This window comes from Aquarana catesbeiana, linkage group LG04, assembly GCF_042186555.1.
Source record: "Aquarana catesbeiana isolate 2022-GZ linkage group LG04, ASM4218655v1, whole genome shotgun sequence".
Classification (NCBI taxonomy): domain Eukaryota; kingdom Metazoa; phylum Chordata; class Amphibia; order Anura; family Ranidae; genus Aquarana; species Aquarana catesbeiana.
In genome coordinates, this window is record NC_133327.1 from 510624302 (window position 1) to 510644793 (window position 20492).

The 20492-nt window shown below is 41.8% G+C and overlaps 1 protein-coding gene across 1 annotated transcript in view; it reads right to left on the reverse strand.

The window, feature by feature from the left end:
* TTC27 (tetratricopeptide repeat domain 27) overlaps positions 1-20492 on the reverse strand; it is a 795933-nt gene that overhangs the window by 326204 nt on the left and 449237 nt on the right. Inside the window, exon 10 of the mRNA XM_073627729.1 lies at positions 5882-5948. Within this exon, the coding sequence (XP_073483830.1) occupies positions 5882-5948 (67 nt within the window). The remainder of the gene's footprint in view (positions 1-5881; positions 5949-20492) is intronic.

Below are 20492 nucleotides of genomic sequence, written 5' to 3' on the forward strand. Positions count from 1 at the left end.
TGTTTTAGGCTCTTATGAAAAAATGCTGTAAATTTTAATATAAATATCAAATGTTCACAATACCAATTATGGCTTTTAATAAACGTCTGTGATACATAGTGTCACCGCAGACAGGGATATTTAGAGGTTTACCATACAGTATAGTATCACTCTTTAAAGAGACAGAAATTCTTAAAGTTCTAGGTACTAGTATATTTGAGACAGTAGTAATAAAATTAATTTTAAAATATTGTTCAATAAAAAAACATCCAAAAACAAGCTTTTAAAGAAAAACAATATTATAAAGAAAAAGACAACAATGGAAAAAAAAGGGTTTAATAATGAAAATAGCAAAGTCCTGGTTCTCATAAACATTGGCTAACTTTCCTTGTTTGATGCTAAAGGGAAAGCTCCAGAATGCTGATGTAGCCTCTCTTTTCTGCTCCCTGAGGGGGTGGACAGAAATGATCTGACCAATGAGAAGGTCTGAGGAGTGGTTGATGAGATGTCACAGCCTTTGTGACCATGCAGCTGCCCCTCCCTATTTTGAGTATGCAATATGTCATGATCTGGTAAACCACATATTATTGTGCACTATGAATTTGCCATTCCAGAGATACTAAACTTGATATGCCTTAAGCAGGTCACACAGGAAGTAGGAGATGATAGCCTAGTGTCATGTGTGATTGTGATCTGTTAAGTAATTTTTTTTCCAAATTCAAATATATATTCAATAGTATTGTAACCTTATCATATCTAATTTTATGTATTATATGTAAAGTTTGAGACTGGAGAAGTGGTCTTTTGCAGGTCAAGGAGGAGAGCTATCAGTATAGGCCTAAATGGCTTTAAGATATCAAATATCAAAAAATAGCTCCCCCTCTTCCCGGCTCCCGCTGCAAAATAGTCTGCGGCGGCTTTTGTGTAGCCGTTACACCGTATGTCAATATGTCAGTGTCATTATGGCATGGGGCGGTCTGTGCGGAGGGAGGGAAATGAATGGTGCCCCCATAAAGCTTGTGGTGATTGTCCAGACCGGCCGCACTCAGTACAACTGCCGGAGGTGGAGCCTAATGCTCCGCCTACCTTCCTCCGCGCATCCTTCCTGCCTGGGCTCTGTCGACTCGATGAGAGAGGAGGACGAGGGGAACTTCCAGGCAGACCAGCCCGCCCGCCTAGCAAGTTCTGGTGCATCCTCCTCCTAAATAATGTAAGTGCGCTAGTTCCAGTGCAAATGTTACTGCCACTTGTGAAGCCTGTGTGGTATGTAGACAAGGAGGAGTTTGAACGATGTACCGTAGTTGTTGGCTCTTGTCTCTGCCCACCTCCTGTCAGTCAGACCTGTGTAGCTAGCACAGAACTGAGGAGGATTTTAAGAGACCTTCCTATGGCTCCTATGAATGCTGCATACGTCTGTCCCCAGCAAACACATGGCTCCAGCAATGTCCCCGGTGGTGCAGACCGACTGCTTGTCAAACCTGGACAAAAGCTGCAATTAAATGCCACATGGGTCTGGGGTGGCCTGTCCATTAAGGGGGCACGGGTGCTGCCCCCTCTCTCCAGCCACCCCCTCTGTGACTAATGGATAGATTCATGCATTGCATGAATCTATCTATGGCTGCCGCTGCCATCCCCTGATCTCCTATTCAGGCTTCCAGCACCTTTTCGGACACCGGGCACCTGATTACAATGGCGGGGGTGTTTTTTAAGCACCCGATTAGAGCCATAGGCTCTAATAGGCTTCAAAAGGCTTCAAAAAAGGTGGACTTGGAGCACACAGCATTGAGCTTGGAGCCCACACAAATGTGTTAGAAAAGCAAATGAATGTTTTCTTTTCTAACACTGAACCACCTAAACGCTAATCAGGTAGTGTGGGTCTAATACCCATTACCTGATTGGCTGAAGGCAGAGGTGCTCCGAATGGACACCTATCAAAATGAAACAGAGGAAGGGGAAGCATGGAGGACACAGGAGCCGTCCCACAGCTCGCCACTGTCACCTGCTGCCTGACCTGCCACTAAGATGGGGTAAGTGCCAGGCAGAAAGCGGGTGGGTGGGGGCCACAGTGGCGGCATTTGATGGGCATAACTGGTGGCATTTGATGGCCACGAGTGGCTGCATTTGATGGGGTTCAATTGGCGGCATTTGATGGGCACGAGTGGCTGCATTTGCTGGGCACGAGTGGCTGCATTTGCTGGGGCACAAGTGGCTGCATTTGCTGGGGCACAAGTGGCTGCATTTGCTGGGGCACAAGTGGCTGCATTTGCTGGGGCACAAGTGGCTGCATTTGCTGGGGCACAAGTGGCTGCATTTGCTGGGGCACAAGTGGCTGCATTTGAAGGGGCACAAGTGGCTGCATTTGAAGGGGCACAAGTGGCTGCATTTGAAGGGGCACAAGTGGCTGCATTTGAAGGGGCACAAGTGGCTGCATTTGAAGGGGCACAAGTGGCTGCATTTGAAGGGGCACAAGTGGCTGCATTTGAAGGGGCACAAGTGGCTGCATTTGAAGGGGCACAAGTGGCTGCATTTGACAGGGCAAAAGTGGCTGCATTTGATGGGGTACAAGTGACTGCATATGATGGGCACAAGTGGTTGCATTTGATGGACACAAGTGGCGGCATTTCATGGGCACAGAGGCTGCATTTGAAGGGCACAGTGGCTGTAATTAATAGCACAGTGGCTGCATTTGATTGGGGTTTTTTCTTTAGTAATTTTCAGTTTGTTTGCGCCCCCCCCCCCCCCAAAAAAAAAAAAAATTTGAGCATCAGCCACAACTGGATCTGATAGGTAACAGGCAGGGACAGAAGCTATCTCTTTGATGATAGAAAGCACCATGTCTCTTCCTTCTGTGCTCAACAAGAGCAGTTGCATTTAGTTTACAACTGCTTTCTATCTTAGGAGCAATAGGATCAATCAAATATAAAGTGGTTAATATGCATTAAATTAATGTAATGTAATAAAGTGCTCCATGCTACAGATTTATTAAACAGTACGCTTTCAGTGAAAATTCGTATGCTCCAAAGTGCTCCGTGCTATAATCAATGCATAATTTATGTACAATAATAAGCTGTGATATGAAAGTGTTCAGTGCCTCTATGCATTATTCCTGTGCCGCAGGTGTAAGACTCTGTGCTCCCCTCCTATGTGTCCTCACTCACCGGAACAATAAAATATCTATGCCTCGTGAAAGGTAGATCGGGTGAGCCTCATATTTACTTCTCTACTCCATGTACATGTTGAAAGAGTAAAGACCGGGCATGGGCACCCATAGTGTAAATCCATTTATTTGATTAAAAATATATTACAAAGAGCTGCTACTCACATATAAAACTCCCAAGCTACAAGTGCTTCCTACACTATGGATACTTGGTCTTTACTTTTTCTGTTACATGGTGGGACTGGGCCATTGCAGCGTTCAAATCAGACACGGTCACTTTTTTGGGACCAGTGACACTAATTCAGTGATCAGTGGTAAAAATATGCACTGTCACTTTACTAATTTATTATTAATTTATTTATTTCAGGTACTTATATAGCGCCATCAAGGTGGAGCCTAAAGAGGAAGAGGTGTGGTTTACAGGTGATAGGGCGGGTCTTACACATGAAGGGGCATGGCATTGACAGAAAGGGGTGGGTCATATTTAAATTAGGGGGTGCACAAGTTTAGTCAGCCCTAGGGCAGCACAAAAGCTAAATACACCACTGGTTCCAGCATGGCAAAATTGGAATGCTTTCAGTTTTAGGATGCCTGATCCCAAAGCCCTCAATTGAAAGTGCTGATAACCTTTCTAGTCGTTGGCTGCTAAAAGAAATTAGGATATCTCCTGATATACTGCAATGTTCTGCTCTAGATCCCCTGCTAAAGCATTCAATTAGTTATTTACAGCTTTAGAAAAACCCTGTTTATTAGTTATTTGCCAAGTAATAGTATAGACAAATGGTTAACAGCCATTCCTGAGTTGAAATAGCAGTTCTTTTGAAATCCTCAGACCCCAAAAAAGTTATGGATATGGACTCCTGGGTTTATAGCCATGTTCTGAAGGGGATGGGGGGTCACAGCTGCTCTGTCTCCTATCCTAAAAAATGTCATGACTAATTTATGACTTTCAAACAACATGACTGTCCAGTGTTTTCTTACACAGTTTTTGGTGTGCCCAGTTTGTATTATCATCACATACTTGCATTCAGTTTTTGAAGGTACTTGCGTGGTCGGTTGTTTCAAGCACAATGGAGAACTTGTCAAAGTTCCATCATCAACTTTGGCTCTTACTTCCATTTGGCTCTGCAAGTAGTCCAAGACTGGTTCAATGATGTTGAAAATGAAGGGCTATGTGGGGGCCATACTATCTGTTGCACAATTCATTGTTCTTCTTTTTGCCTTATATACTTCTTAATGTTTTTGTTAATGTGTTGGGGTTATTGTCAAAGAGAAGAATGAAGGGTCCGATCAGACAACCCTGTAATGCTACTTCCTGATCCATGATTATCTGCCTGCACTACATTTAAAGTGGAAGAAAATCTTAACTCTTAACTATTCTTAAAAGTGTCCCCTCCCCCTCCTCCTACCTACCCTGTATAAAAAGATCTGAGTACTATTTTTAATCAGCTCCAGTCTGGTCATGCGATCCTGCAGTTCCGGCTTCCCTCTGTAAGGAAGCACTCAACAACAGCTATGAATTCCTGGAGCTCACAGGCTCCCATGGCCCAGCCATTGTCGGCGTTCATGTGTCTACCCTGCAGTAGCTGCTTACGGACACAGAGCTGCTACAGGATCACAAAAGCAGAACAAAATTAGGTAAGTACACAGAACCTTTTACACAGGCTAAATAGGAGGAAAGGGGGGAAGGAACATTTGTATAAAGAGTTAAGCGTTAAGCTGGCCATACCTGCTTCATTACGTTTTTGCACACCCAACAGATTTGTCCATCCCCACAAGTGAATTCGATGGAGGAATCTTGTCGCCTCCTAAAACATTGCTGGCTTGTTTGGACTCCTTTAGAAGAGCATGGAATGGGAGAGACTTTGCTGATGGATGACTGTTACCTGTGTCTGGTTGGTAAAAAACCCACAATTTTGGACTGTCATTATGTTAGTTTTCTTCTCTAAAAAGACTCTCGTCACCAGACCATTCATTTTTAACAACAACTTTCCAATGAGATTATATATGCAATAATGTATTTTATTACGTTGTTTACATGTGAAAGATTCACCTGTGCAGACATTAAAAAACCCTGAGATGGCTGCTGGATGCCGCCATGGATGTGATGTCAACAGCGCTACCAGACATAAAGCTGTAACTCTAAATACACTATAATATTCCACTTCACTCCTCCCCCGGCAGCTAAACAAAAAGTTATGCAGTGAGGTTAGGGAGATGCTTGGGTAGCACAGAGAATAATTAAACACTCCCAGAAGAAGAGAGGGTTAGGACATACAAGGAGGGAGTGGAAGGTGGTGGGAAATTTAATCTCCTGGAATAGTCAGATTTTGTATCAAATCCAAAGGCACATTTTAAGTGAATAAAAAATAATTTATTGAATAAAAAAATCTGCAAGTATTTTAAGTACTTATCTGTTCTTTTACCTGTATTTTTTTAAGTTGGTGATGGGGTCTCTTTAGGGTTATTCAAAAATTCTATTGTATTACATACATTTTTTCAAAAGGGATGTTGCCATCTGTAACATATGATCTTTCCTACTGGCACACTACTATAGAATACATAAACTGACCATCAAATTTCAAATGCGAACATAAGTAAAGGCAGAGATGCCCAAAACAGTTGTTCCTCCTGTGTCAGTTCATTGTGAACATATACTTGGATTAAAAAACTTGATTGTTACAAGAGTCCTTTCTAAAAAAAAAAAAAAAAAAAAGCCACAGTAAATAAAAAAAAAGTACTTACTGATGTAAAAGCCAGCAATTCTTCTTCTGTTAACTTGTGCACTGGGTTATTCTTCTGGAAATCAATACTGAAAAATGAATCATGATATGAACAGCTAAGTAAATTTGCTTCAAGTAATTTAATCAAATTGTATACTAAAGACACAAAGTATGTGGCCATATTTTATGTTTACATCATGCTTTTTACCACAAAATAACATTTTCCGGCAGGATAACTTAAAGTTGCTACTAATGTTGTCTAACCATTTGCACCAGAATGAATAACCTTTTGGTTGTCTAGAGAATAAATATCAGCTTTAACAAAACTGTAAAGACTGTGATTCTAAAATGTAAGGCTAAATCACACTGGGAATCCATCATTTCCAACAATTAGCATACATGATGATTACATGGGCCTATCTATCTACATAGCTATGGCACATTGTTAAGAATACTGGAAACTGCTTTATGATTACATAATGATTTATTTATAATGATTTATAATGATTACGCTAATTGCATTCGTGATCTTGATGTTATCATATTTATTATTATTTAGGTGATGAACACTTTCAGATCCAGGCCTTCATGCTAAGAATGTTTCAAGCCTATTGCAAGATCTCATATATTGTTACATATAACTGGTGCAGGTTTGTAACATTTGTTTTAAGGAGTTACCGATTTATAGACTTGCAACAATGCAATTGAGTCCACAGCAAACGCAAACTTTATTTTTTTAAAGGGGGATTTCTATATTGACAAAGAAAACCCCTACAGTGAACCAAACTGTTTTAAGAGTGAAGTTGGGCACCTTTGCAGCTGCTGCAGTACGTGGAGCTGTAATGCATTTTCAAAGCCAGTAACCCATATTTATCAGTGAGCTGCTCAGCCTTTTTTACTGCCTAACTGGAAGCAATATAATTCCAAAGTGGCAGTTGTGCTGGGCCAAAGTTCTTACGCAGTCTCAAAGCCATTCCTTTACAGCCATAAAATACATCATGCGTGACAGATTTACAGGGAGTAATCCCCACTATTTGACATGTATCTCCATCCAAAGAGTTTTATCAATGTTTTAATAAATGTAGAAAACCTCAACATCTGCTGACATCAACAGGTTAAAGCACACCTAAACTCACAGTTATAAAAAAATAAATAAAAACGTAAGAGTTCAGGTTATAGTAAAGTGAAGAAAAAAAAACGTGTATCCAAAATTAAGTCAGGTACCATGTGTCTTAAAGGGCATTAAAGAGCTGGCATTAAAATACCTGATCAACAGCAACTTTGAACTGTGGGAATGAAAGCAGTCCTTACTGGCTTTGTCTGAAATCATCAGTGCCCCTTTGCTGGTATATCACGTGACGTGATAAATACATGCCCCTTAACTGTCCCAGGTCCTGAAAGACTATTCCAGCACTTAAACAGCTTGCCACAGTGTCATTGGTCCAGGATATGTCCTGCCATAGAAGTAAAACGTAGCCACCAAGACAACTGTCATAATAAAAAAGGGGAAACAACTAAACCTCATGGACACTATTCAATGGAAGACTATTTGGCCATGAGACTACAAATTCACTTCATTGGTGGAAAGCTGGGTCAAGAGAATTGCTTCCAAATGCATGTAAAATGCAGGAAACCAAAACCAGTCCTAAGTAGCCATACTTCTGATGTCTGCATCCTTTCTCATTCTCACTATTCTGTAAGAGCCCATTCACACTGGGGCAGGGGCGTTGTCGGCGGTAAAGCGCCGCTATTGTAAGCGGCGCTTTACCGTCGGTATGCGGTCACAAAGCGCCTCTGCATAGCCGCGCCGTCCCATTGATTTCAATGGGCAGGAACGGTAAAAAAAGCGGTATGCACTCCGCTCCTTCACCGCTCCGAAGATGCTGCTGGCAGGACTTTTTTTACCGTCCTGCCAGCGCATCGCTCCAGTGTGAAAGCCCTCGGGAATTAAAGCAGCAGCTGTTTCGGGTCAGTTTGCAGGCGCTATTATTAGCGCAATAGCGCCTGCAAACCGCCCCAGTGTGAAAGGGCCCTTAGCTGTACTGTATATTACATAATACCGTGCATGATGTTTATTGTCTCAATAGCTGCTGACTGCGAAGTTGTTTTTAATTGTTTGAATAAAGTTTTTTCTTTAGCAGAGAAGGGAGAGTGCAGAGCACATTCATGGGTTCTACTGTTAACATTTTGCTTATCGCCTATGTGATCCAATCAGTGATATCTTGCTGGATTTGGACAGGTATATACACCCTGTTTCAAATTATTATGCAAATTCTATTTCAGTCTCACAAAGATTAACCACTTCCCGACCGGCGCACGCCGATGTACGTCGGCAGGATGGCACGGCTGGGCAAATGGGCATACCTGTAAGTCCCATTTGAATTCCCCGCCATGCCATTGCGTGCGCGCCACCCGGGAGCTCCTTGGGTAGGGTCGCGGGTCCCGCGGACTCGATCGCCGCGGGGATACCTGTGATCGTCTCACGGAGAGGACGAATGGGGAGATGCTGATGTAAACAAGCACCTCCCCGTTCTGCCTAGTGACAGTGCCACTGATCTCTGCTCCCTGTCATTGGGAGCAGAGATCAGTGACGTGTCACAGCTAGCCCACCCCCCTACAGTTAGAACACATCCCTAGTACTGACTAAACCCCTCCCCGTCCCCTAGTGGTTAACCCCTTCACTGCCAGTGTCATTTACACAGGAATCAGTGCATTTTTATAGCACTGATTGCTGTATAAATGACAATGGTCCCAAAAATGTGTCAATAATGTCGCAGTCACAATAAAAATCGCTGATCGCCGCCATTACTAGTTAAAAAAAATTATTAATAAAAATGCCATAAAACTATCCCCTATTTTGTAAACGCTATAACTTTTGCGCTAACCAAAAATATGTAGAAGAATACGTATCGGCCTAAACTGAGGGAAAAAAATTTTTTTTTTATTATTTTTTGGGGATATTGATTATAGCAAAAAGTAAAAAATAATGCGTTTTTTTCAAAATTATCGCTATTTTTTTGTTTATAGCTCAAAAAATAAAAACCGCAGAGGTGATCAAATACCACCAAAAGAAAGCTCTATTTGTGGGAAAAAAAGGACGTCAATTTTGTTTGGGAGCCACATCGCACGACCGCGCAATTGTTAGTTAAAGCGACGCAGTGCCGAATCGCAAAAAGTGCTCTGGTCAGGAAGGGGGTAAATTCTTCCAGGGCTGAAGTGGTTAAATATTTTGTTTTTCAATTTAACTCATGGATGGCATTGTGTCTCAGGGCTCTTTTGATCACTGAAAACAATCTAGGACACCTGTGATAATTAGATTGCCAGGTGAGCCCAATTAAAGGAAAAACTACTAAAGGAGGGTGTTCCACATTATTAAGCAGAGCACCATTTTCAAGCAATATGGGGAAGAAAAAGGATCTCTCTGCTGCCGAAAAGAGTGAAATAGTTCAATGCCTTGGACGAGGTATGAAAACATTCGATATTTCACGAAAACTTAATCGTGATCATTGCACTATTAAGAGATTTGTGGCTGATTCAGAGCACAGACGGGTTTCGTGCAGATAAAGGCACATTGAGGAAGATTTCTGCCACATCCATCCATCGGATCAAGAGAGCAGCTGCTAAAACACCATTACATAGCAGCAAACAGATATTTAAAGCTGCTGGTGCCTCTGGAGTCCCACGGACATCAAGGTTTAGAGTCCTCCAGAGTCTTGCAACTGTGTATAAACCTTCCATTCGGCCACCAACCAATGCTCACAAGCAGAAATGGCTGCATTGGGGGAAAAATACATGAAGACTAATTTTCAAACAGTCCTGTTCACTGATGAGTGCCGTGCAACCCTGGATGGTCCAGATGGATGGAGTAGTGGATGGTTGGTGGATGGCCACCCTGTTCCAACAAGGCTGCGACGTCAGCAAGGCGGTGGTGGAGTCATGTTTTGGGCCAGAATCATGGGAAGACAGCTGGCCGGTCCCTTTAGGGTCCCCCAAGGTGTAAAGATGACCTCTGCAATGTATGTGGAGTTCCTGACTGACCACTTCCTTCCCTGGTACAGAAGGAAGAACTATGCTTTCCATAATAAAATTATCTTCATGCATGACAATGCACCATCTCATGCTGCAAAGAATACCTCTCCATCAATGGCTGCTATGGGGATAAAAGGAGAGAAAGTCATGGTGTGGCCTCCATCCTCCCCTGACCTTAATCCTACTGAGAACCTTTGGAGCATCCTCAAGCAAAAGATCTATGAGTGTGGGAGGCAGTTTACATCCAAACAGCAGCTCTGGGAGGCTATTCTGACATCTTGCAAACAAATTCAAGAAGAAACTGTCCAAAAACTCACAAGTTCAAAGGATGCAAGACTTGTGAAGCTGCTATCAAATAAGGGGTCCTATGTTAAAATGTAACGTGACCTGTTAAAATGTTTAAAAAGTTAAAATGTTGTTTAAAGTTTGATTGAAATAGCTTTTAAATTCAGTAAATATGCTGCAAACACAACAAATGACAATTGTAAGTTCTTTACAACCTATAGAGTGTTTTTTACTGTGTGTAATAATTTGGAACAGTGCATTGTAAGTTTTTTATTTCGAAAAATAAAAACTGTTATCATTAGGAGGTTTGTACAATAAAATTTGAATTGTACTCTTAATAGTTGATAACATGAAAATTATGCTGACTGTTGTTTACATCAATTATTTAGGTAAACGAGAAAAATATCATTGGCATAATAATTTGGAACAGGGTGTAGAAGGCTGAGGCGGATGCTGAGGAGAGGAAAGGGTTAAGTACAATAAAAGTGTAAATGCGCAAAATGTAAACTTGGACAAAGGGAATTCACCTGCAGTATGTCACAGGTCAGCTGCGGAGCTGATCTGTGTCTCACCTTTACTGCTGTAGGCCAGCTGGCACCTGTCCACTAGCTTGTGTTCCGCTCTGCTGCACTCTGCAGCTATGGGTGTCGCTGGCTTCACCCGTTGCTTAATATCTTAATATATGATTCCTTCCTGCTACTTCCTGTCCAGTCCCTCATGTGCTTCTCTATTTAAATCCCTCTCAGACCAGTTCTGGTTGCTTGAGCAACATTTGTTTCTGAGCTCCCTTCGTGTAACCTGCCTTAACCTGACCTCTCGTGAACTGATCTCTTCTGTACCGACTCGGCTTGTTCTGATTACATTGTCTGCAGCCCGCCCTGACCTTGGTTCGCTATCCGGCTCTCCTTTGCTTCATCCATCCATGTCTGACAGTGTCTTCTGGTACTTCCCTAGCGAGCAGGGTAAACCCGGGGGTCGTGACCTAGGGTCAGCACGCACGCAGCTAAGCCCACACCCTCGTGAGGGGGTCCTTGGCAGAATACCGGCTGGCCCTTAGACTCCACGCCCTGGGGGATCCTGTGTCACCTGCTCGCCTGTGGGCTCACTGTAAGTAGTACCGTGACACAGTAAATGTCAGATTTACTACTTTAAAAATACATCCCAAAGCATTTGCTCTCTATAAGTTTGAAGAGAGACAGCGCACACAACTGGGAATTCCCAGTTCAATTTGCAAGATCCTCTGTCATGTTCTCAGGCTTAGTGTGTCCTTACACACAACACAAACAAGTAACAGGATTGAGCCGGCAACTCCGTAGTCCATATAGATATTTTAATGGTTGGTTACATGAAGTAACAAGTAAAACAGTGGGTGCGTTTCGGCAACAGCCTTAGTCGTAGTAACGACTAAGGCTGTTGTCGAAACGCATTAGTTTTGCTAGTCACTTCATGTTACTAACCATTAAAAATCGCTATATGAACTACGGATGTTTCTGGCTCAATCCTTTTACTTGTTTGCTCTCTATCTTGTGTGTAAAGACAGTAAAGTTTAATTTTTTTAAAAATATTCTATCATCTTGAGCAGGGGTCTCCAAACTACGGCCCTCCAGTTGTTCAAGAACTACAATTCCCATCATGCCTAGTCATGTCTCTGAATGTCAGAATTTTATGCCCTATGGGACATGTAGTTCCGCAACAGCTGAAGGGCCGTAGCTTGGAGATCTTTGAGGATTGTGTGTATCTGTATGGTCTCATTCACACAGGCAAATAAAGCCCAACTACAGATTTTTTTTTTAATCTCAGACTGGTTTAATATAATTTAAACATTAGCACGTTGGGTACTCATTTCTAAAACCTACCAATCAAAATCCTTTGTGCTTTCTGACCCTGCGTCTAGGTGACAAAAGATAAAATATACCACTAATATATACACATTAAACAGCACTGTGTGACAGTCTTAAAAAGAAAATAAATCTTCCCTTTCTACATCACTGAATAATATACCCTTGAAATACAGTATACAAAAAATCTGTAACTGTGAAACACTTTCTCTGTTATAAAATTGAAAATATTTTTGCAGTAATTGTAAGGCTTTATGTAGAATACTTCAATAAGGCTTTAACATGTGTAACATGTGTAGCAAGCTCAGTAGATTGCTTTAAAAAAGGCCTGGATTCTTTCCTAAATGTACATAATATAACTGGGTACTAACATTTATAGGTAAAGTTGATCCAGAGAAAATCCTGTATCCTGGAGCCTCTCGGGGGATCAGGAAGGAATTTTTTTCCCCTGCTGTAGCAAATTGGAGCATGCTTTGCGGGGGGGGTTCACCTTCCTCTGGATCAACGGTGGGTGAAAGATTGTGTATATGGGATTGTATTTTTTTTTTTTTTTTGGTTGAACTAGATGGACTTTTTTCAAATTATGTAACAATGTAACAATGACGCAATCTGAGGTCAGACAATAGGGCGTTTACATTAATAATTTCCAATATCTATATACACAAACAGCTGTATACATATGTACATACACAAATGTACACTGCTAGACATGCAGGCATAAACATGTTGTCATACACAATATTTCACTCATGTAGCAGGAATAAACACTGAAGTAATCAGAGAGCATGTGCTTACAATGCATGCTACTACTTGCACGCCATGGCGTAATGAAAAGCTCAGATAATATATGCAAATGATTTCTTGCATATAGCAAGTAGGCAGCTGGAGAATCAAAAGAAACCTACACTGCTCTACACCCTGGTTATTTCTAGTCACAAACCTTACATATAAAACTGTCATATTACCCAACGACCAAAGGCATATCATAGGATCTTGACAACTAGAAAGGTACAAAATCCAATTCCATGTTTCTGCCAAATGCATCTTCCATCTTGTCCCATGTACAGGCGGGTCTCCAATGGAAGGATCCAAGCTCAGCAGACGGGGTGGAGGCATGTAATAAAAAGTATTATCTCCATCGTGCAGTATTCAACCAAGATTTTATTAAAAAAATGTAGTAACTTACATATAAAAACAGCAAAACCAGCACAGATTCTAATACTTCCGGTCTTGGCCGCGATCGGAAGCAACGACACCTGACTCCTCTCTGACACGCTGCGTCACCGCTCACGTTACTTTGATGAAATCTTGGTTGAATACTGCACAATGGAGATACTCCTTTTTATTACATGCCTCCACCCCATCTGCTGCTTGGGTCCTTCCATTGGTGACCCGCCGGGGCTGTGACGATCGGATGACATTCATCGATCAGTGGTCTTTACCCACTTTCTGATTGCAGGCTCGACTTGACCAGTAGGGGTCTCTACTAGAGGTGAGAGGCTGGGGGAAACGTGCTGCGCACCGTGGATTACGGATGTTTAGAGGAATTTCACATTGATCATCTGTTGCACTTGCACTTTTCTGTCTGCTGCATGAACTGTTATATGAAGATTTGTTATATGAAGATTCACTTCGTATTTGTTGGCACTGTATTGCACTACCTGGACTAGTCATTTTTTGCCATTTTTTGTGGTTTTTGCACTTTATGCGATTTTTTCCATTTTTATGCAACTTTTTTAGTTTATGTGATTTTTTTCATTTTTTTGGATTTTGGAATTTTTTTCACTTTGATGCACTTTTAGATCACTATTGAACTTTATTTTGTCTTAGAGAATCCCTCCATCAATCCATTTGTTGACACATTTTATGAATTACCATTATTTTATGCACAGTCACTTCATTTATGTAATTTCACTGTAGTTTATTTATGCATTGAGGTTAATACTGTTTCACTTATACACTTCAGTTAGTAATTGATGTTATTATTATTTTTTCATCCCCATTATTTATTTATGCACTCTAGTTAGCGCCTCATATTTCTTATTATTTTATTAATTTTCTGTGTGGGAACACTGCCTTATGTGTGGCGGCTTCTTAGACCTCTTTAATTGTTTCTATTCACTTTAGTTTTGCGCATTCGTTTTTCTACTTTACTAAAAAAAAAAAAAATACAACAGATCTTGATTAAAAAAAAATAAAAAATGACTATAAAAAAAAAAAAAACACTATTATGGAGATCTGGCTTTAAAAACAAAAAAGATTATTCATGAGATCACAAGGAAAAATAAAGAAATACATTTGTGAGAACTCTGTGTGAATATCAGCAACAACTTCTTTCTTCTAGCATTATAAAAAAAAAGAGAATGCGCTGCATTGAAAGATTTAAAAATTTGCAGTGTGACGAATGTGCCATCTCCATTACGAACGGTCGTTTTACCAGACTGAGCGGCTCTGTCTCGTACTTGGTTCTGAGCATGCGTTTTTTTTGCGTGTCAGAATTGCATACACACGAACGGGATTTCCATGGGAAAAATTGAGAACATGCTCTCAATCTTTTGCTGGCGGAAATTCGTGAGGTTTAACATGAAAAGGAGGAATTTTCCTCTTTAGACCATAAGCTTGAACAATCACTTATGAATCCTTTTGGAAATAGTAGATTTTGATGCTGCCCTCTTTTAGGACCCTCTGGCAATACAAATAAAACATCTGCTTTGCGAATCTGAGCGGTCACCTTTAAATAGACCTTGACCGCTCTCACTACATCAAGAGAATGTAGTGACCTCTCTTCCACAGACCGAGGTTCTGGAAAAAAAGAAGGCAGAACAATATCCTGGTTTAAATGAAAACCTATCACTACCTTCGGTAGGAATTTAGGATGAGGCCGCAATACCACCTTATCCTTATGAATAATCAAATATGGCTCTTTATAAGAAAGAGCCGCCAATTCCGATACTCTTCTGGCAGAGGATATGGCAACCAAAAAAATTATCTTCCTTGTCAAAAGAACCAAGGGAATATCCCATATAGGCTCAAAAGGCTGTTTCTGTAAAGCCGACAAGACTAAATTCAAATCCCAAGGATTCAAGGGTGTCCTGACGGGAGGATTAATCTGCGTTACCCCCTGAATCAATGCCTCTCATTAGTGTCCACCTGTGTCATGGGTGGAGACCTCAAGTTCTCCCATATAGAGGAGTGTATTGCTCCCATGGATCAGAGAAGCAGGATCTCCCAGTCTATGGATAGCGTAGGACCCACTAATCATGGGGTACTTTGTCGCAGTAAGTGGGCTTAAGCACCATATAGTAATATGTTGTGACCAAATCCCCATATTTTTTGATAATGTTTTTTGAAAATGTCTAGGTGTTTTAAATAAGCCTTGCAGGAGGTAAATGTCTTTTTTGCATGTGTGCGCTGTAATATTTTGTTCTGTTGTATGGTCTTATGGCTGCACCACCTTTCATGCATCTTTTAGGGTGTGCCCCCCAAATATCTTGTTTACCCCCTGAATAAAGTTTCGAACCAGAGAGTGAGAAGCAAGAGGCCTTGGAAACAGTACTGATAAGGCCAAGACCTGGCCCTTGATAGTACTCAAGGCCGGCCTCATTTCCAATCCCATCTGCAGGAATTCAAGGATCCTACCTATGACATACTTTCTGGGGTGCCAACCCCTGGATTCACATCAGGAGACATATGCCTTCCAAACTCTATAGTATATGACTCTGGAGGCCAGCTTCCTAGCATTAACCAAAGTAGACACTACTGAAGGAGACAACCCACGGTCCTTTAGGAGGTGGGTTTCAATGGCCAAACCGTTAAATTTAGCATTTGTAAGGTAGGGTGGAATACCGGACCTTGTGTGAGAAGGTCTGGCCACAGCGGCAGGGTCCAAGGGTCCCCTACCGCCATCTTTATGATCTCGGCAAACCAAGATCTTCTGGGCCACGCTGAGGCCACCAAAATCACCCCCTTTCCTTCCTGCTTGATCCTGCGAAGAAGGCGTGGAAGCAGCAGAACCAGAGGAAATGCATAGATCAGTGAAAACTGATCCCATGGAAAGACCACGGCGTCTGTTCCGCATGCCAGCGGATCCCTTGTCCTTGACACAAGCTTGTCGACCTTGTTGAATCTGGACGTGAACAGATCCACGTCTAGAACACCCCATCTTTGACATATCGACAGAAAGATGTTGGGGTGAAGGGACCATTCTCCTGGAAACAATTGTTGGAGACTCAAGTAGTCCGCCTGCCAATTTTCTATCCTTGGAATGAAAATCGCCGATAGGCAAGGAATGTTGTTTTCTGCCCAAGATAGAACATGATTCACCTCTTTTGGGCTGCACGACTTCTCGTGCCCCCTTGATGTAGGCCACAGCCGTGGCATTGTCAGATTGAATCCTGACAGGACAATTTCGTAATCTGAGCATCCAGGCCTCTAGGGCCAGACGAATTGCCGAATTGCTAGAATATTGATGGGCAAGGTCCTTTCTGACTTGGACCACTTCCCCTGGACAGATGCCTCTTCCAGGACTGCTCCCCAGCCTAGAAGGCTGGCATCCGTTGAAACCACTTTCCAGGATACTGGTAGAAAGGATTTCCCCTGTTAAAGGTTGCTGGATATCAACCACCAATTGAGGCTTTGACACAAATCGGGGGATAAGCGCATTGGAAAGTCCAAAGCCTGGACCTTCTTGTTCCAAGTCAACAGAATACTGTTTTGCAGCAGCCTTGAATGAAACTGAGCATAAGGAAAGGCCTCGAAGGAGGCTACCATCTTTCCTAACAATTTCATGCAAAGCCGAATGGAAGGATTTTTCTTTGTTTTGACAAGCCGAATCAGCTCCTTTATGGAACTGATCCTTCCCTGGGGTAAGAATACCTTCTTTTGAACGGTATCTATGATCAGCCCTAAGTGCTGTAATCTACTTGATGGTTTTAAGGAGGATTTTTCTAGGTTGAGAATCTAGCCTAGGAATTCTAGGTAACTCATGGCTGAGACTAAACTTTGGTTTAGACAGGTGACTGACTGATCTACTAAGAGCAGATCGTCTAGGTAGGCTAGAATTGTTATACAAATGGTAAAAAATAGAATTGCGCTAAAAAAACTAATGTACATATATGTGATTGGTGACTCATCAACAAATATCTGAATAAGTATCACATGCACTGTGAACAAATTACAAAAGTCATGACACCAAAACAATTGAATAATTGATGTTGAAACAATTAGAAATAAAAGTGAATCCAAAAGCATATGATGACTATATCACCCAAGTGATAAATGAATGAATGAATAAATAAATATAAAAAATGTCCATCAAAAACTGTGCAATCCTTGATCATATAGAAAAATAGTGCTCGATCCACCACCAAGGAATGTAGAATAAAAAAAAAATTAAAGAAAAAGAAATTGCGCTAGGTGCATAAAAAAGTTGTGAAAACAATGGAGAAAAAGTCCTGCTGCTGTACACTATAACCCCGATATGAGGGCACAAAAAACAAAATATAATTTAAAAAGTGCAGCGCTGGACATGTGAAGTGAATTATGGAATTTGATAAACAAATTAATAAAGAAAATTAATCAAAAAATAGAAAACAGTGATACAGTCATACGTGTTAATTATGTGAAGTGTTTCTTGAAACGTAAACATATAAACAAAAAAGGAGTCTTTCCTTATAAAAGACTTAAGAAAACACATAAACGTCCACAACAGTGTATTTGATACAAGTGTAGATTTCAGGGGTACATTCTTCAATGTTCCATGTTGCCCACCACCGAAATAGAAGAATGGAAGGCTTACCACAAAGCCTGTGACCGCCCTTACTCAGGGGGGTCAAAACAGGCTTAGTAGATATGCTGAAACCGCCACAGGGATACTCCAAGGGCCACCGATGGATAGGTGCGTCAGGAATCCTCGCCAGATAGCCGACCAGCCAACAACCGCTGTAGATGTTCTCCTGAGTACTATCCTCTCATGGGGCAAGCTCTATAGCTGCAGGCACAGTAGAACAATTGATCCTCAAGATTCAGAGCAGAAGTGCTTCGGTGGTGGGCAACATGGAACATTGAAGAATGTACCCCTGAAATCTACACTTGTATCAAATACACTGTTGTGGACGTTTATGTGTTTTCTTAAGTCTTTTATAAGGAAAGACTCCTTTTTTGTTTATATGTTTACGTTTCAAGAAACACTTCACATAATTAACACGTATGACTGTATCACTGTTTTCTATTTTTTGATTAATTTTCTTTATTAATTTATTAATTTGTTTATCAAATTCCATAATTCACTTCACATGTCCAGCGCTGCACTTTTTAAATTATATTAAGGAATGTAGAATGGCCGCTTATCAGAGACCCATGACCCCCCACTACAGAGGATCAGTGAGAGCCTGAATGGGAAATTATCCTCCGGCATATCCGGCATAGGGGATCTGCTACACTTGGGCCCACTGTGGGAAGCGAATAAAGCATCAATCTTCTGTTCCAAACTTAAAATGGTAGAAGAAAAAACCTCCTGAGTGATATATATAGGGGCTGAAGTGTCCAGAGCTGCTGCAACACCAGTCCCCCCCTGACGGCTCACTCTGACCGCCCACATCACTCTCAGAGGAGGATCCATCTTCCTGAGAGACAGCATGGCACGTGGGGGGGGGGGTGTTTGCAAGCCGTCGAGCGGCGCGCTGATAGCGCTAGTTCCTGTCTTTTTTTTTTTAAAAAGACTCTGAGCACTCCTTCGCCACGAGGGGGAGACTGTCAGCACAGGGGGGTGATAAGTGGGGAGAAAACCCCCCCTCAAGCTTACCGGAGGTCCTGCTGGAGGAGGAGGAAGCCTTCAGCTCTCTGACACAGCGCTATTTCCAGCATGAGGCGGTGAGTGCTCAATACAGCCCCCAGTGGGGACACATAGGCATGACAACATTTTACTGATTTTAAAGGAAACATTCATAAGAAGATTCAAAACATTTCTTAGAAAATTCCACTTACCTTTCCTGCCGCAGGGTCTTCTGTGGTAAACCAACAGACCCAATCTTCACCCTTCACGGTGGGTTCCGTTAAACCTTCAGGAGCTGGGCATCCTTGAGGAAACCCACAATCCTGGACCTGCAACAGCACCCCACCAGTAAAACTTTATGGCCTTACTACCGAAAAGTACTGGATCCGGGGTCCAGCTCTATAAAAAGACAAGCATTCACAGGCAAAAACCTTGTTTCTTCGAATACGAGGCCCGGGTACCATTCAATTTGGCCAGAAGAGACACTTTGAATGGATCCGATCAGCATGGCTAGCCCCAGCGAAAATTGCTCCAGTGGAGCTCAGCACAGCACATCTTTACTCGTGACCAACACCTTAGACACTGGCGAAAAAACTGAGGTACTCCCTGTAGTGGGAGGGTTATATAGGGAGGGCACTTTTTGTCTTAGGGCGTGCCAGTGTCCATCACCTGAAGGTGGCCTGTAACCCACATAGTAACTACTATGGCTCTGTGTCCCCTGATGTACGATAAGAAAAGTATTCATACCCATTTAAATTTTCCACATTTTGTCATGTTACAACCAAAAACGTAAATTTATTTTATTGGGATTTTATGTGATAGACCAACACAAAGTGGCACATCATCACATTGCTTCCCACAAACTGCAAACAGGACTTCTTATGGCCTTCTTTCAACAATAGCTTTCTTCTTGTCACTCTTCTATAAAGATCAGATTTGTGGAGTGCATGACTAATAGTTGTCCTGTAGACAAATTCTCCCACCTGTGGATCTCTGCAATTCCTCCAGAGTTACCATGGGCCTCTTGACTGCTTCTCTGATTAATGCTCTCCTTGCCCGGCCTGTCAGCCATGTCTTGGTAGGTTTGCAGTTGTGTCATACTCTTTCCATTTTCGGATGATGGATTGAACAGTGCTTCGTGAGATGTTCAAAGCTTGGGATTTTTTTTATAACCTAACCCTGCTTTAAACTTCTCCACAACTTTATCCCTGACCTGTCTGGAGTGTTCCTTGGCCTTCATGATGCTGTTTGTTCATTAGGGTTCTCTAACAAACCTCTGAGGGCTTCACAGAACAGCTGTATTTATACTGAGATTAACTTACACACAGGTGGACTCTATTTACCTGATGTCCAAAGGCAATTGGTTCACTAGATTTTAGTTAGGGGTATCAGAATTAAGGGGGCTGAATAAAAATGCATGCCACACTTTTCATATATTTGTAAAATAATTAGAAAACCATTTATCATTTTCCTTCCACTTCACAATTATGTGCCACTTTGTGCTGGCCTATCACATAAAATCCCAGTAAATTACTTTTACGCTTTTGGTTGTAACATGAAAAAATGTGGAAAATTTCAAGGGGTGTGAATACCTTTTCAAGGCACTCTATATGCGGTGTGGGAAACGCAGCAAATCCTGACTGTTTCCCACACCGTACTGAAACCACACTCCATTTATGTCAATCTGCCACCGGTGTCAATGTTAAATT